At 47.8% G+C, this 17,872-nt stretch overlaps 1 protein-coding gene across 1 annotated transcript in view; it reads right to left on the minus strand.

Moving 5' to 3' along the window:
• Positions 1-17,872, minus strand: part of LOC116971607 (transmembrane protease serine 11D-like) — a 72,330-nt gene that overhangs the window by 10,004 nt on the left and 44,454 nt on the right. Inside the window, exons 9-10 of the mRNA XM_033018842.1 lie at positions 6,639-6,801; positions 4,042-4,304 (exon numbers count right to left, since the gene is read on the minus strand). Of these exons, the coding sequence (XP_032874733.1) occupies positions 4,042-4,304; positions 6,639-6,801 (426 nt within the window). The remainder of the gene's footprint in view (positions 1-4,041; positions 4,305-6,638; positions 6,802-17,872) is intronic.

Raw genomic sequence — 17,872 nt, forward strand, 5'->3', positions numbered from 1 at the left:
CTCGTGCTGGCGAGAGCAGGAACAGGGAGATATGGGACCTGAATGTGTGGCTGAGAAACTGGTGCAGGGGGCAGGGATTTAGATTCTTAGATCACTGGGATCTGTTTTGGAGTAAGGTGGAACTGTACAAAAGGGAGGGGGGGGGGGGTTAGCTCTGCTGGTGAGGGAGGGAATTCAGTCCCTTGCGAAGGAAGACATAGGGACTGACGAGGTAGAGTCACTGTGGATTGAGTTGACGAATTGCAAAGGCAAGAAGACACTAATTGGTGTTATCTACAGATCCCCAAATAGTAGCCCAGATGTAGGGTGTAAGTTGCAGCAGGAGTTAAAACCTGCATGTAACAAAGGTAATGCCACTGTGGTGATGGGAGATTTCAATATGAAGGTAGACTGGGAAAATCAGGTTGGTTCAGGACCCCAAGAAAGAGAGTTTGTAGAATGCCTCCGAGATGGATTCTTAGAGCAGCTTGTAATGGAGCCGACCAGAGAAAAGGCAATTCTGGATTTAGTGTTGTCCAATGAACCAGATATGATAAGAGAACTCGAGGTTAAGGAACCGCTTGGAGGTAGTGATCATAATATGTTTTAATCTGCAATTTGAGAAGGAGAACATTAAATCGGAAGTGGCAGTGATGCAGTTGAACAAAGGGGACTATTAAGGCATGAGAGTGGAGCTGGCCAAGGTAGACTGGAAAGGGATCCTAGCAGGAATGACGGTGGAACAGCAATGGCAGGAATTTCTGGGCATAATCCGGAAGATGCAGGATCATTTCATTCCAAAAAGGAAGAAAGATTCTAGGGGGAGTAGGAGGCAACCGTGGCTGACAAGAGAAGTTAGGGATAGAATAAAACTAAAAAAAAAGATGTATAACACAGCAAAGAGTAGCCGGAAGCCAGAAGATTGGGAAACTTTCATAGGACAACAGAAGGAAACAAAACTGGCAATACGGGCTGAAAAGATGAATTACGAGGGGAAACTGGCCAGGAATATAAAGAAGGACAGTAAAAGCTTCTTTAGATATGTTAAGGGAAAAAGAGTAGCAAAGTCTAATGTGGATCTCTTGAAGGCAGACAAGGGTGAAATTATTATGGGCAACAAGGAAATGGCAGAACAGTTGAATAGGTACTTCGGATCTGTCTTCACTAAGGAAGACACAAACAATCTCTCAGATGTACTGGAGAACAGAGGATCTAAGGGGGTAGAGGAACTGAAATAAATTTTCACTAGGCCAGAAATAGTATTGGGTGGGCTAATGGGACTGAAGGATGATAAATCCCCACGACCTGATGGTCTGCATCCCAGGGTCCTCAGGTAGGTGGCTCTAGAAAAAGTGGATGCATTGGTGATCATTTTCCAATGTTCAATAGATTCAGGATCAGTTCCTGTGGATTGGAGAATAGCTAATGTTATCCCATTTTTCAAGAAAGGAGCGAGAGAGAAAACGGGGAATTACAGACCAGTTAGCCTGACTTTGGTGGTGGGAAAGATGCTGGAGTGAATTATTAAAGAGGTAATAATGGGGCATTTGGATAGCAGTAGAAGGATTAGTCCAAGTCAACATAGATTTATGAAAGGGAAATCATGCTTGACTAATCTTCTGGAATTTTTTGAGGATGTGACAAGTAAAATGGATGGGAGACTGGTGACACAAATTAGAGCACATGGTATTGGGGGTAGGGTGTTGACATGGATAGAAAATTGGTTGGTAGACCGGAGGCAAAGAGTAGGGATGAACTGGTCCTTTTCAGAATGGCAGGCAGTGGGGAGTGGAGTGCCGCAAGGCTCGGTGTTGGGGCCGCAACTATTTACCATATATATTAATGATTTGGAAGAGGGAATTAGGTGGCAATGTGAACTGTGAAGAGGATGTTAGGAGGTTGCAGGGTGACCTGGACAGGTTGAGTGATTGGGCAGATGTGTGGCAGATGCAGTATAATATAGATAAAGGTGAGGTTATCCACTTTGGCGGCAAAAACAAGGGGGCAGATTATTATCTCTATGGGGTTAGGTTAGGTAAGGGGGAGGTGCAGCGAGACCTGGGTGTCCTTGTACACCGGTCATTGAAAGTTGGCTTATAGGTACAGCAGGCAGTTAACAAAGCTAATGGAATGTTGGCCTTCATAACAAGAGGATTTCAGTACAGGAGTAAAGAGGTTCTTCTGCAGTTGTATAGGGCTCTGGTGAGACCACATCTGGAGTATTGTGTACAATTTTGGTCTCCTAATTTGAGGAAGGACATCCTTGTGATTGAAGCAGTGCAGCGTAGGTTCACAAGATTGATCCCTGGGATGGCGGGACTGTCATATGAGGAAAGATTGAAATGACTAGGCTTGTATTCACTGGAGTTTAGAAGGATGAGGGGGTATCTTATAGAAACATATAGTTATAAAAGGACTGGACAAGCTAGATGCAGGAAAAATGTTCCCAATGTTGGGTGAGTCCAGAACCAGGGGCCACAGGTTTAGAATAAAGGGGAGGTCATTTAAGACTGAGGTGAGAAAAAACGTTTTAACCCAGAGAGTTGTGAATTTATGGAATTCCCTGCCACAGAGGGCAGTGGGGGCCAAGTCACTGGATAGATTTAAGAGAGAGTTAGATAGAGCTCTAGGGGCTAGTGGAGTCAAGGGATATTGGGAGAAGGCAGGCACGGGTTATTGATAGGGGATGATCAGCCATGATCACAATGAATGGTGGTGCTGGCTCGAAGGGCCGAATGGCCTCCTCCTGCACCTATTTTCTATGTTTCTATGTTTCCCGGGCGTTGATATTTGTAGAAGGAACAAGGAGGTTGACACGACCGGGCTGCTGCACCAAATCTCTGGTGTTACCGGCAAATGTGTTGGGTGTCGCCTCGGCCCCGACCATCAAAGTTTGCGTTAAACCTGAAACGGGGATGGCTCAGCTGGGCTGCCAAAGCCTGGACTTGCGCAGTGAGCGCTGCAATTTGCTGTTCCAACTGTGCATCTTCCGGCTTTACTGACACTGCATTAACCACCGTCACCTGCAGCGCAGTAGTTGCCTCCATGACAATGTCTATGCTGGCCGATTGAAACATACATATCAGGTGCCCCTGCACCTGTGCAGGCATGCATCGCAGAAACTTCTGCTTCCAGACATCACCACGTGGGCCTGAAGTCGTCACCAAAGATGCTCCTCTAGTATCTTTGGTCGTCACAATGTCGTGAAGAGGTGAAGAGGTAAGAATGGTAAATGGAATTTAACTCTGACAAGTGTGATGTACTGCAATTTGGTGTGTAAACCAGGGCAGGACCGACACAGTGAAAGGTGGAGACTGGACACTGTTGGACAACAGGGAGATCTGGGAGTAACGTCCTTTTAATCAGTGTGCAGAAAAGTAATTTAAATAAAATGTTGTGTCGTGCGTCCACAGAGCCAGGAAAACAGGCCCATCGGCCCAACAATCCCAGTGCTATCCCAGAAATGGCCTCACTCAGGGCACGGAACAAAGCAGCAATGTTTCCTCAACCCCCACAGGGTGTACTTGAGGCAGGGACTATCACAGCATTTAAAAAACAGTTGTACAGGTACATGGATAGGACAGGTTTAGAGGGATATGGACCAAACAGGCAGGTGGGACTAGTGTAGATGGGGCATGTTGGTCAGCTTGGGCAAGTTGGGCCGGAGGGTTGTTTCCACTCTGTGTCTCTGTGTCAATAGACAATAGACAATAGGTGCAGGAGTAGGCCATTCGGCCCTTCGAGCCAGCACTGCCATTCTATGTGATCATGGCTGATCATCCACAATCAGTACCCCGTTCCTGCCTTCTCCCCACATTCCTGACCGCTATCTTTAAGAGCCTTATCTAGCTCTCTCTTGAAAGTATCCAGAGAACCGGCCTCCATCGCCCTCTGAGGCAGAGAATTCCACAGACTCACAACTCTCTGTGAGAAAATGTGTTTCCTCATCTCCGCTCTTAATGGCTTACCCCTTATTCTTAAATAAATTCTGTCTCTGCTACTCTGCGACGTTTAGTTGTCGAGTGGTCGCTATGTACTCAATTCATCCACAGTAGTCCGTACCTTGGTAAGCGAGTTTGCCCCATCCTGTGATGTAGCACCGCTGGCCGCTGGGGAACACTTGCTGACTGGACGGGAGGCAGATCGGGTAGATGACACTGGAGAGGCTGAGTGGGCTGGACAGTTCCAGGACTGCAACATCATAGTCTTTTGGGGTGTTCAATGCGTATTTGGGGTGGACGATGATCTGTCTGATGTCTTGTTCGGTGCCTGTCCCCACTTCCACCGATCCCATGTACACTTGCCAGTCGGTTGGGTCGTTATATCTTCAAACAAAGAAGGACAAATAATTCAGTTCTGAGCATCGTGCTATAGGAAAGATGTTGTCAAGCTGGAAAAGGTATAGAGAAGATTTACAAGGATGTTGCCAGGACTTGAGGGCCTGAGCTATAGGGAGAGGTTGAGTAGGCTGGGTCTCTATTTCCTTGGAGTGCAGGAGGATGAGGGGTGATCTTATAGAGGTGTATAAAATCATGAGAGGAATAGATCGGGTAGATGCACAGAGTCTCTTGCCCAGAGTAGGGGAAACGAGGACCAGAGGACATAGGTTTAAGGTGAAGGGGTAAAGATTTAATAGGAATCTTGTGGGGTAACGTTTTCACACAAAGGGTGGTGGGTGCATGGAACGAGCTGCCGGAGGAGGTAGTTTTGGTTGGGACTATCTCAATGTTTAAGAAACAGTTATACAGTTACATGGATAGGACAGGTTTAGAGGGATATGGACCAAACGCAGGCAGGTGGGACTAGTGCAGATGTGGTATATATGCCGCTGGATCACTCTATGACTCTGAGGTGGCACTCACACAGCTACAAGCAGGATGGATGGAAGGATGCTGAGAATGGCAAGGGGTGGCAAGGGCGGGAGTAGAGGCACAAGGAACTGCAGGGGCTGGAATCTTCAGAAAAACACAAAGTGCTGGAGGGTCTCAACTGGTCAGGTAGCATCTGTGGAGGGAATGGAATGGAGTACATGAGGCTTGCAGGACAAGTTATATGAGTGTTAATGCTCATCAGATGAACATAGAACATAGAACAAAACAGTACAGGAACAGGATATGTAGGAAGTAACTGCATATGCTGGTTTAAAGTGAAGATAGACACAAAAAGCTGGATTAACTCAGTGGGACAGACAGCATCTGTGGAGAAAATGAATATGTGACCAGTCCCAACCTGAAATGTCACCTATTCCTTTTCTCCAGAGATGCTATCTGACCTGCTGAGTTACTCCAGCTTTTTGTGTCTATCTTCACAGGAATAGGATGGTCCAGAGGAGGTTTACAAGAATGATCCCAGTGGTTACAGGTAGGCAAAAATGCTGTCGAAACTCAGCAGGTGAGGCAGCATCTATGGAGTGAAGGATAAAGGCAACGTTTCGAGTCGAGATCCTTCTTCAGACTGATGGGGGGGTGGGGGGGCGGGAAGAAGAAAGGAAGAGGCTGAGGCAGTGGGCTGTCGGAGAGCTGGGAAGGGGAGGGGAAAGAGGGAGAAAGCAATCTGAAATTGGAAGACAATGTTTATACACTGGGGTGTAAACTGCCCAAGTGAAATATGAGGTGCTGCTCCGCCAATTTACAGTGGGCCTCACTCTGGCCCTGGAGGAGGCCCAGGCCAGAGAACTGCTGTGTAAGGCAGGAGATAGCAAGTCTGTATCAATAGTCTGGGTTGGGTCCAAACTGGGAGGTAGGGAACTGGAGCTGGAAACCATGAGGTACAAAATGGAGGCACAGGCAAGCCCCGAGAAAGCAAACGTGGCTGTGGTAACGGGTCTGGGTTAGGATGCGGTCGTAGAGTTGGAGGGAAGGGGGAATCACAGAGGAGGGCCAGTGAGAGAGGAGGTTGTTAAACTGGCTTCGGAGGGAGGAGGAGAACTTCTTCAAAGTTGGCAATTTGGAGAGAGGAGTTATGGTAGTTTACACCTCAGCGGTATGAACATTGACCTCCAATTTCAGGTAGTCCCAGCTTTCTCCCCCTTTCCCCTCCCTTTCCCAGCTCCCCCACAGCCCACTGTCTCCGCCTCTTCCTCATTATTTGATGGCTTTGAGCCTGTACTCGCTGAAGTTTAGAATGATGAGGGAGACCTCATTGAAATTTACCGAACTGTGAAAGGTCTGAAAAGAGTGAATGTGGAGAGGATGTTTCCACTAGTGGGAGAGTCTAGGATCAGAGGTCATAGCCTCAGAATAAAAGTATGTACGTTTGGGAAGGAGATGAGGAGGAATTTCTTTACCCAGAGGATGGTGAATCTGTGGATTTTTTTGCCACAGACAGATGTGGAGGCCAAGTCTTTTGGTACTTTTATGGTGGAGATTGACAGATTCTTGATTAGTACCGGTGTCAGGGGTTATGGGGAGAAGGCAGGAGAAGGGGTTGAGAGAGAGATATAGATCAGCCATGATTGAATGGCGGAGTAGAATCGATGGGCCGAATGGCCTAATTCTGCTCCTATGTCTGGTGAGCAAGAACTTTAGGAGTTGCATGAGTAAACTTCCATGAAAATCTCTAGCGCCCAAAGTGCGACCCACACCAAATGCCAATCATTGTTGGGGGTTTTGCGCTGGTGCTGTGAATGGAGATCTGAATGAAGACATGAGTGAAATTACATTTCAAAGCAGTGAGCGGCAGAGATGAGCCATCGGTCGGAGATGATGGAGGCGCCGCAAACGTGACTCCAGATCTGCAGGCTAACCTGCCACGGCCACTCGCCATTTTCTGCGTTGGTCCCACCAACAATCCTACTGGAAGTTGGACCTTTAATGCCACAGCCTGCAAAATATAGTCATAGTCAAGTATATTAATTCCAAAACAAGAGCATTAGTCTTACAGCACAGATACAGGCCCTTCAGCCCAACTCGTTCATGCCGACCAAGCTGTTCCATTTACACTAGTCCAATTTGCTCACCTTTGGCCCATCTATCTTCTATACTATTACTAAAACTCTCATCTTGACCATTTCCGGTCTGCATTGTAAATAGATTTGCACAACAACGCTATCTTATATCGCTAGGATTTTTCTGCCACCTTACTCACCGTTCTCCTCTGCTCCAAGACACCAAATTTTGTTCCGATCAGTGAAATATGAGAAAAGTTATAAAGATTTAAACATTGTGAGATCAGCAGATTGGTCTTCTCGCCTGTCAGTAAACCAAAACACTCAGATGGCAAGCACAGCACTGTGTAATATCATGGCATTGTATACTTTGTTAATCGTACAAATTTTGCAGGGTGCAGAGACCAAGAATGTGCGTAAACTAATGAGCCGGGCCAACCATGTAAATTAAATCTTGATTGATGATTAAATCAATGCAGGTTTCTGCATTACATTTAGTGGGTAATATAGAAGCAATGTGTATTGAAGGTAACGCCCCTTCCGGCACCCACTGAAGAATAAACCCCGGAGGCAGGGCTGAGTAAATAAGCCGTGCTGATTGAGTCTGCAAGAGTGGAGTTGGGAAAGCCGCTGTGTGGAGTCGGGTAAAAACCGTGTGAAAGCCGCTGTGCAGAGTCGGGAGGTGCTGTGTTGTGCTGTGGCCGCTGAGTGGAGTCCCTCTCCCTCACACCACCCACCCCACCCCCTCCAGACCACTACCTTCCCCCCCCTCCCCCCACACCACCCCCTCCCCCCCAATTCTCTTCCTTGCGAGGGGTGACATTGAAACAGGAGATGTGGAGTCAGTATGGCTAGAACTAAGGGTAAAAATACCCTAATGGGACTAATCTACAGGGCCCCAAACAGTAGCCTGGACATAGGGTGCAAGTTGATTCAGTTTAAAATTGGCTTGTCGCGAATGTAATGCTATGGTTGTTATGGGAGATTTCAACTGTAGATCACTGTAGATCACTGTAGATCATGCTGTCACCCCAATAGTTCATGCACCTCACCGCGTCCCCTAAGGCATGCGGGAGAGAATACACACCGAGCTCAAGCGTAGGATCTCCATTGGAGTCATTGCCGAGGTCAGTGAACCCTCGGACTGGGTCTCCACTATGGTCGTCACCACAAATAAGGATAAGAAAGAATTACTCATCTGCATCTAAACCCTAAACACAGCAATCAAAACAGCAACACTATCCGATGAGAACCACTGAGGACGTAGCGGCACAGATTGGCAATACAACGGTGTTCTCCATCCTCAATGCAAAAAGCACGTTCTGGCAAATACCACTGGACCGAGCATCGTCTGCCCTAATAACATTTGCCACACCATTCGGCTGCTACAGGTTTTTAAGAATGCCCTTTGGTATCAACTCTGCTAGCGAAGTCTTTCAGCGCGCAATGGAACAACTCTTCGCAGAATATTCGTATGCCATCATTGTTGATGACATCCTGGTATACGGTCGCGACGTGACTGAGCATGATGCCAACCTGAAAAAAATACCGAACCGTGCCAGAGACATTCATTTTAAACTCAACCCCCTGAAATGCATCACGCATCACTCGCCCTGACCGAAACTGGACAACGCTATGCTCAGAAAGAGAAGGAACTGGTCGCCGTGGTTTTTGCCTGCTCAAAATTTAAAGACTTTATCTTTGGCAAAACCTTCACGGTCGAGACCGACCACCAGCCACTTGTCACCATCCTGAGCAAGCCTATCCATGCTGCCCCAGCTCGATTACGGCAAATGATGATGCAGCTGCAACAATTTGACTTCCGCATTGTCTACAAAAAATGGCGCCTGCCTGCAGCGACTTTTGCGGAGCTCCGGAAAATAAAAGGCTCAACTACAACTTCCAACAACTTACCTGGATCAGAAAACGGCAGAAATCGGTGCCGTTTCGGACAAGCTGCTTGAGCATCTCAAGGCTCTCGCAATTTCGCGATCTCCCGCAGCTGTGGGAGCCCCGGACTTTAAACTTTCCCACGCTGGCTGTGGAACTCCCGACCCGACTGAGGATCCCAGGTACGGTACCTGGAGACCCCGGGATGACCCCCAGAGCCGACGGGCTGGATCTCCCAGCAACAACGGAGCTGGAGCTGCAGCTGCCGACTTTGAGGGAATCCCCGTTCGTTACAGAGCTGGAGCTGCAGTCTGAGGGAATCCCCGTTCCAGCGCAGGTCCGCAGAAACAGCAGGTACAGCAAGTACAGTACCTGGAAACAAAGGGGAAGCCTCCATTGTGTCCGGAAACGTGGCCGTCGGGCAGGACTTCAGGTCAGAATGAAGCGCAGGGGACTTCGGCCCCCTCTCCCTACTATCCTACTGGCTAATGTACAGTCCCTTGAAAACAAAGTGGAGGACTTAAGGGCAAGACTGCTTTATCAAAGGGAGCTGAGGGAATGCTCTGTGTTCTGTTTCACAGAGACATGGCTCACCCCCAGCTCCCCAGACTCAGCGGTCCAGCCTGAAGGGTTCTCCATCCACCGCATGGACCGTACCCTGGCATCTGGGAAAGGGAGAGGAGGGGGCGTCTGCCTCATGGTCAACTCTGCGTGGTGTTCAGACGTGGCAGTCCTGTCCAACTCCTGCTCTCCACACCTTGAACATCTGGCGGTGAAGTGCCGTCCCTTCTACCTCCCGAGAGAATTCACCTCCGTTATCCTGACCGCGGTCTACATCCCACCCCAGGCAGACGTCCGTCTGGCACTGGAGGAGCTGCAGGCCGTGGTCAACAAACACCAGACGTCTTACCCCGAGGCATTTACCACCATTGCTGGGGACTTCAATAAGGCGAACCTCAAGAAATCACTCCCCAACTTCCACCAACATGTCTCCTGCTGCACCAGAGGACCTAACACCCTCGACCACTGCTACACCACCATCAAGAATGCCTATCGGTCTATCCCTCGCCCTCACTTCGGTAAGTCCGACCATACCGCGGTGCTGCTTCTTCCTGCCTACAGGCAGCAATTCAAGAGCGCACCCCCAGAAGTGAGGACAGCACAGAGCTGGACGGGGGGGGGGGGGGCAGAAGAACAACTCCAGGACTGTTTGGAGTCTGTAGACTGGGCAATGTTCAAGGACTCGGCAACAGACTTGAACGAATATGCCACAGTCGTTACAGACTTCATAAAGAAATGTGTGGAGGACTGCATCCCTACAAAAACCTTCCGAGTGTTTCCCAATCAGAAACCTTGGATGAACTTTGAGATCCGCACTCTCCTGAAGTCCAGACACAGGGCATTCACATCCGATGATACAGTGGCCTACATGAAGACCAGATACGACCTTGGTAAGGTCATCAAAAAGGCCAAAAGGGACTTCTGCTCCAAACTGGAGGACGAGACAGATGTTCGGCAGCTGTGGCAGGGTCTGAATGCAATCACCTCCTACAAGGCAAAACCAGGAGGCAGCTCGAATGCCGGTGTAACATCACTCCCTGACGAGCTCAATGCGTTTTACGCACGCTTTGACAGGGAAAATACTGATGTGCCTTCCCGATCCCCCATTCGCTGCGATGGCATTTCAGTCTCAGTCACAGAGGCCGATGTCAGGAAATCCTTCAGGGGGGTGAACCCCCGAAAAGCACCTGGTCCTGATGGTATACCCGGTCGTGTTCTAAAAACCTGTGCGGACCAACTGGCGGGAGTTTTTACGGACATTTTCAACCTCTCACTTCTGAGGTCTGAGGTCCCCACCTGCTTTAAAAGGGCATCAATTATACCGGTGCCCAAGAAGAGTAAGGTGACATGCCTCAATGACTATCGACCAGTGGCACTAACGCCGGTGGTGATGAAGTGCTTTGAGAGGTTGATCATGGAGCAAATCAACTCCTACATCGACAAAAACCTGGACCCACTGCAGTTCGCGTACCGCCACAACAGATCAACGGTGGATGCGATCTCGCTGGCCCTCCACTCCGCACTGGACCACTTGGACAACAAAAACTCATATGTCAGGCTGTTATTCATTGATTACAGCTCGGCATTTAACACAATCATCCCCTCCAAACTGGTTACCAAACTCGCAGAACTGGGTCTCTGCGCATCCCTCTGCAACTGGATCCTTGACTTCCTCGTCCACAGACCACAGTCTGTTCGTATTGGTGGAAATGTGTCAGCCTCAATAACAATCAGCACGGGAGCACCTCAAGGCTGCGTGCTCAGCCCCCTGCTGTACTCACTCTATACCCATGACTGCGTAGCGAACCACAGTGCGAACTCCATCATCAAGTTCGCTGACGACACCACTATTGTGGGGCGTATCACTGATGGGGATGAATCAGAGTACAGAAGAGAGATCGAGCAACTGTCCATATGGTGCCAGCGCAATAACCTGGCCCTCAACACCAGCAAAACCAAGGAACTGATTGTGGACTTTGGAAGGAGTAGGAGGGGGACCCAGAGCCCCATTTATATCAACGGGTCGATGGTTGAAAGGGTCAAGAGCTTCAAATTCCTGGGCGTGCACATCTCTGAAGATCTTTCCTGGTCCGAGAACACTAATGCAATCATCAAAAAAGCACATCAGCGCCTCTACTTTCTGAGAAGATTACGGAGAGTCGGATTGTCAAGGAAGACTCTCTCTAACTTCTACAGGTGCACAGTAGAGAGCATGCTGACCGGTTGCATCGTGGTTTGGTTCGGCAATTTGAGCGCCCTGGAGAGGAAAAGACTACAAAAAGTAGTAAACACTGCCCAGTCCATCATCGGCTCTGACCTTCCTTCCATTGAGGGGATTTATCGCAATCGCTGCCTCAAAAAGGCTGGCCGTATCATCAAAGACCCACACCATCCTGGCCACACACTCATCTCCCTGCTACCTTCAGGTAGAAGGTACAGGAGCCTGAAGACTGCAACAACCAGGTTCAGGAATAGTTACTTCCCCTCAGCCATCAGGCTATTAAACCTGGCTCGGACAAAACTCTGATTATTACCAACCACTTTCTGTTATTTGCACTATTAGTTTATTTATTCATGTGTGTATATATTTATATCATGGTATATGGACACATTTATCTGTTTTGTAGTAAATGCCTACTATTTTCTGTGTGCTTAAGCAAAGCAAGAATTTCATTGTCCTATACAGGGACACATGACAATAAACTCACTTGAACTTGAACTTAAAGACATGCACATCGCAGACACGCTATCCATAGCCCCGCACACCACCAGTGAACGACACATGTTTGAACAGGACGAATTCTTGGTCCTGAAGGTCTTGTTCGTGCCCACTGATCATCTGCGCCACCTTGCCCAACACACAGCTGCAGACAAAACCTCACAGCTGCTGACCTCCGTCATAAGAGGTGGGTGGCCAAACAAGCAGTCCAGCACCCCACTTATACGACCCTACTTCCTGGTCTGTGACGAACTGGTGTTACGGGACGGAATAATTGTCAAGGGTCACAAGACGGTCATTCCCGTAACCCTGCGAAACGAGTACTATGAGGAAATCCACGGAGGCCACCCTGGCACGGAGGTCACTCTAAAACGAGCCACAGATATGATCTACTGGCCCGGGATGACCAAGTACATACGTGAAAAAACAGAATTGTGCGCGATCTGCAACAATTTGCACCCCACCAGCAGAAGCAGCCCCTCCTATCCCAGCCAGCTACCTCTCTACCATGGTCATCACTGCCTTCTGATATCTTCGAATGGCACGGGAAACACTACCTTGTGTTAGTGGACTCCTACTCTAACTGGTTCGAAATTGACTTTCTGCCAACAATCACTTTTGAAGCAGTGATCCAAAAGCTGAAAATACACCTTTCTGTACATGGGGTACCGGTTGGCCTTCAGACTGACAATGGAACTCAATTCACCAGCCAAAAATTTAAGGACTTTGTAAAACGGTGGAACTTCCAACACGTCTCCAGCAGCCCAGAATACCCCCAGTCCAATGGACTTGTCGAGTGTGCTGTTCGAAGCGCAAAACAAGTCATGCAACGCTCCTATCGAGCTAAATCTGATGTCTACCTGGACCTGCTGAACCTGCGAAACATTGCAAGAGACAACATTCTCGGCTCTCTAGCCAGTGGCTGAAGTCCCGCCGGACACGCCCTCCACTGCCTGTCTCCCAGCAACAGCTACGACCAAAAGTCTGCCCCCCCCCCCTGCCGTAATACAGAAGTGTGTACAGTTTAATCAAGACACGCAGAAACGCTGTCATGAAAAGACCAGCAAACCACTTATACAAGGCCAAGTGGTACGACTGCAAACAGGTAAAGGATATACCAAACTGGGACACATTCACGGCCTCTCTAAGGAACCACGCTCCTGCCTGATCGAAGTCGATGGTGTCCTCTATTACGCAACCGTCAACATCTCCTTCCTGTGAAGGAACGTCGTCCGGCATCATGGGGAACAAGGATACGGGGAACAAGGATATGGCGGACCAATTGAATAATTGAATAACTACTTTGGTTCCGTCTTCACTAAGGAAGACATAAATAATCTGCCCGAAATAGCAGGGGACCGCGGGTCAAAGGAGTTGGAGGAATTGAGTGAAATCCAGGTTAGCCGGGAAGTGGTGTTGGGTAAATTAAATGGATTAAAGGCCGATAAATCCCCAGGGCCAGATAGGCTGCATCCCAGAGTACTTAAGGAAGTAGCTCCAGAAATAGTGGATGCATTAGTAATAATCTTTCAAAACTCTTTAGATTCTGGAGTAGTTCCTGAGGATTGGCGGGTAGCAAACGTAACCCCACTTTTTAAGAAGGAAGGGAGAGAGAAAACGGGGAATTACAGACCAGTTAGTCTAACATCGGTAGTGGGGAAACTGCTAGAGTCAGTTATTAAAGATGGGATAGCAGCACATTTGGAAAGTGGTGAAATCATTGGACAAAGTCAGCATGGCTTTACAAAAGGTAAATCATGTCTGACGAATCTTATAGAATTTTTCGAGGATGTAACTAGTAGCGTGGATAGGGGAGAACCAGTGGATGTGGTGTATCTGGACTTCCAGAAGGCTTTCGACAAGGTCCCACATAAGAGATTAGTTTACAAACTTAAAGCACACGGCATTGGGGGTTCAGTATTGATGTGGATAGAGAACTGGCTGGCAAACAGGAAGCAAAGAGTAGGAGTAAACGGGTCCTTTTCACAATGGCAGGCAGTGACTAGTGGGGTACCACAAGGCTCAGTGCTGGGACCCCAGCTATTTACAATATATATTAATGATCTGGATGAGGGAATTGAAGGCAATATCTCCAAGTTTGCGGATGACACTAAGCTGGGGGGTAGTGTTAGCTGTGAGGAGGATGCTAGGAGACTGCAAGGTGACTTGGATAGGCTGGGTGAGTGGGCAAATGTTTGGCAGATGCAGTATAATGTGGATAAATGTGAGGTTACCCATTTTGGTGGCAAAAACATGAAAGCAGACTATTATCTAAATGGTGGCCGACTAGGAAAAGGGGAGATGCAGCGAGACCTGGGTGTCATGGTACACCAGTCATTGAAAGTGGGCATGCAGGTGCAGCAGGCAGTGAAGAAAGCGAATGGTATGTTAGCTTTCATAGCAAAAGGATTTGAGTATAGGAGCAGGGAGGTTCTACTGCAGTTGTACAGGGTCTTGGTGAGACCACACCTGGAGTATTGCGTACAGTTTTGGTCTCCAAATCTGAGGAAGGACATTATTGCCATAGAGGGAGTGCAGAGAAGGTTCACCAGACTGATTCCTGGGATGTCAGGACTGTCTTATGAAGAAAGACTGGATAGACTTGGTTTATACTCTCTAGAATTTAGGAGATTGAGAGGGGATCTTATAGAAACTTACAAAATTCTTAAGGGGTTGGACAGGCTAGATGCAGGAAGATTGCTCCCGATGTTGGGGAAGTCCAGGACAAGGGGTCACAGCTTAAGGATAAGGGGGAAATCCTTTAAAACCGAGATGAGAAGAACTTTTTTCACACAGAGAGTGGTGAATCTCTGGAACTCCCTGCCACAGAGGGTAGTCGAGGCCAGTTCATTGGCTATATTTAAGAGGGAGTTAGATGTGGCCCTTGTGGCTAAGGGGATCAGAGGGTATGGAGAGAAGGCAGGTACGGGATACTGAGTTGGATGATCAGCCATGATCATATTGAATGGCGGTGCAGGCTCGAAGGGCCGAATGGCCTACTCCTGCACCTAATTTCTATGTTTCTATGTTTCTATCCCAGGGTCCTGATGCCCCCACTGCTCAAGTTTAACCCAACGCCTGTTGCAGCCGTTCCAGCACCTGCCGCTACCGGGTCCGCCCACTCCCCGCGTCGTTCTGTCCCTGCGTCCCCCTGTTGTAACCAGCATCCCGGGATCCCCGCGCCGGTCCACCCCAGGTTCCCCTGCGGTCTCTCCCCACAGACCCGCGGATTTACCTACCCCAGCCCTCATCTTTTTGGAGGAAAAGGTTGATGAGGCAGCCCCATACCGTACGAGGACCGGGTGGGTTAGCAGGCCACCTATTAGATATGGTGATTATCTTTAACCCCATTATTATTTACTTGGTTTATAGTTTGAAATGCCTTAGTTGTTTTTTCATTTATACAAGGAGAGATGTAGATTGGCTATTGCATGTTAGTCAATCAGAATGCTTAGTAATTATAACTCCGCCTAATGCATGTTTATAGTGTAAGAACGCGCCTATTGTCTTCAGTAGCTGCAGTAGACTGAACGTGTGATGTACTGCATATGTGATGATGAACTAGACAATAAAGATGCTTGTGCTTCAACCTGTGTGACACTAAGGTATTTACAGTGCAGGATCAGTTCATTCCAAAGAGGAAGAAAGATTCCAAGGGGAGTAAGGGGCGACCGTGACGGACAAGGGACGTCAGGGACAGTATAAAATAAAAGAGAAGTACAACGTAGCAAAGATGAGCGGGTAGCCAGAGGATTGGGTAACGTTTAAAGAGCAACAGAAGATAACTAAAAAGGCAATACAGGGAGAAAAAATGAGGTACGAAGGTAAGCTAGCCAAGAATATAAAGCAGGATAGTAAAAACCTCTTTAGGTATGTGAAGAGGAAAACATTAGTTTAGACCAAAGTTGGAGCCTTGAAGACTGAAACAGGTGAATTTATTATGGGGAACAAGAAAATGGCAGATGAGTTGAACAGCTACTTTGGATCTGTCTTCACTAAGGAAGACACAAGCAGTCTTCCTGATATAGTAGTGGCCAGAGGATCTGGGGTGACGGAGGAACTGAAGGAAATTTGCATTAGGCAGGAAATGGTGTTGGGTAGACTGATGGGACTGAAGGCTGATAAATCCCCAGGGCCTGATGGTTTGGTCGTGGACGCATTGGTGATAATTTTCAAATGTTCTATATATTCAGGATCAGTTCCTGTGGACTGGAGGGTAGCTAATGTAATCCCACTTTTTAAGAAAGGTGGGAGAGAGAAAACAAGGAATTATAGACGTTATCCTGACATCGGTGGTGGGGAAGATGCTGGAGTCAATTAGAAAAGCTGAAATAGCGACACATTTGGATAGCAGTAACAGGATGGGTCCGAGTCAGCATGGATTTACGAAGGGGAAATCATGCTTGACTAAACTTCTGTAATCTTTTGAGGATGTAACTTCGAAAATGGACAAGGGAGAGCCAGTGGATGTAGTGTACCTGGACCCTGAGAAAGCATTTGATAAGGTCACACATAGGAAATTAGTGGGCAAAATTGGGGCACATGGTATTGGGGGTAGAGTGCTGACATGGATAGTGAAGTGGTTGGCAGACAGGAAACAAAGAGTAGGGATTAACGGGTCCCTTTCAGAATGGCAGGCAGTGACTAGTGGGGTACCGCAAGGCTCAGTGCTGGGAACGCAGCTATTTACAATATACATCAATGATTTAGATGAAGGTATTCAAAGTAACATTAGCAAATTTGCAGATGACACAAAGCTGGGTGGCAGTGTGAACTGTGAAGAGAATGCTAGGAGGATGCAGGGTGATTTGGACAGGTTGGGGGAGTGGGCAAATGCATGGCAGATGAAGTTTAATGTGGTGTGGTGTGGAGAAAATAACCTGCTCCTCAACACCTTAAAGACAAAGGAAATAATAATAGACTTCAGAAAGAATAAAACGGACATGGTACCATTAACTATCAGAGGGGACTGTGTGGAGAGGGTGGCGGATTTCCGCTTCCTGGGAATCCATATTGAGGAGGAACTGACGTGGAGCGTGAACACCTCTGCGCTGCTGAAAAAGGTCCAGCAGAGACTGCACTTCCTGAGGGTGCTCAGGAAGAATAACATCACTCAGAGACTGCTGCTGTCCTTTTATCGGTGCTCCATTGAGAGCATCCTAACATACTGTGTATGCGTATGGTACACCAGCTGCACAGCGGCTCAGAGGAAAGCGCTCCAGAGGGCCATTGACAACGCCCAGAGGATTGTCGGCTGCCCTCTACTTACCTTGGAGGACTTACACAGTTCCCGCTGCATCAAAAAATCCCAGAGTATTATAAAGGACATTTCCCACCCCGGACACTCCCTGTTTGAACTGTTACCGTCAGGCAGACGGTACAGATCTACAAGGACAAGGACAAACAGACTTAAAAACAGTTTTTACCCCACTGCTATAAAGGCACTAAATGTAGCCGCCAAGGAACGCAGGGGCGATACATAATAAGAGACTGTGAAATCGACAGAAGGATGTAGGGCTGGGTGTTTATGCGTGCTATTTTCATGATATTTATTTTAGTTGTTTATCTTTTTTAAAATATTTTACCTTGTATGTATCGTTAGCTTTTAGAAATGTTTGAATGGTGCACTGACTGGCTGACATTTTACAATTTCGTTGTACATGGTTCATGTTACAATGACAATAAAGAAACTATTCTATTCTATTCTAAATGTGAGGTAATCCACTTTGGGGGCAAAATCAGGAAGGCAGATTATTATCTGGATGGTGTCAATTTGGGAAAAGGGGAATTACAACAAGATCTGGAGGTCCTTGTTCATTAGTCACTGAAAGTAGGCA

This window comes from Amblyraja radiata, chromosome 3 (genome assembly GCF_010909765.2).
Source record: "Amblyraja radiata isolate CabotCenter1 chromosome 3, sAmbRad1.1.pri, whole genome shotgun sequence".
Lineage (NCBI taxonomy): Eukaryota > Metazoa > Chordata > Chondrichthyes > Rajiformes > Rajidae > Amblyraja > Amblyraja radiata.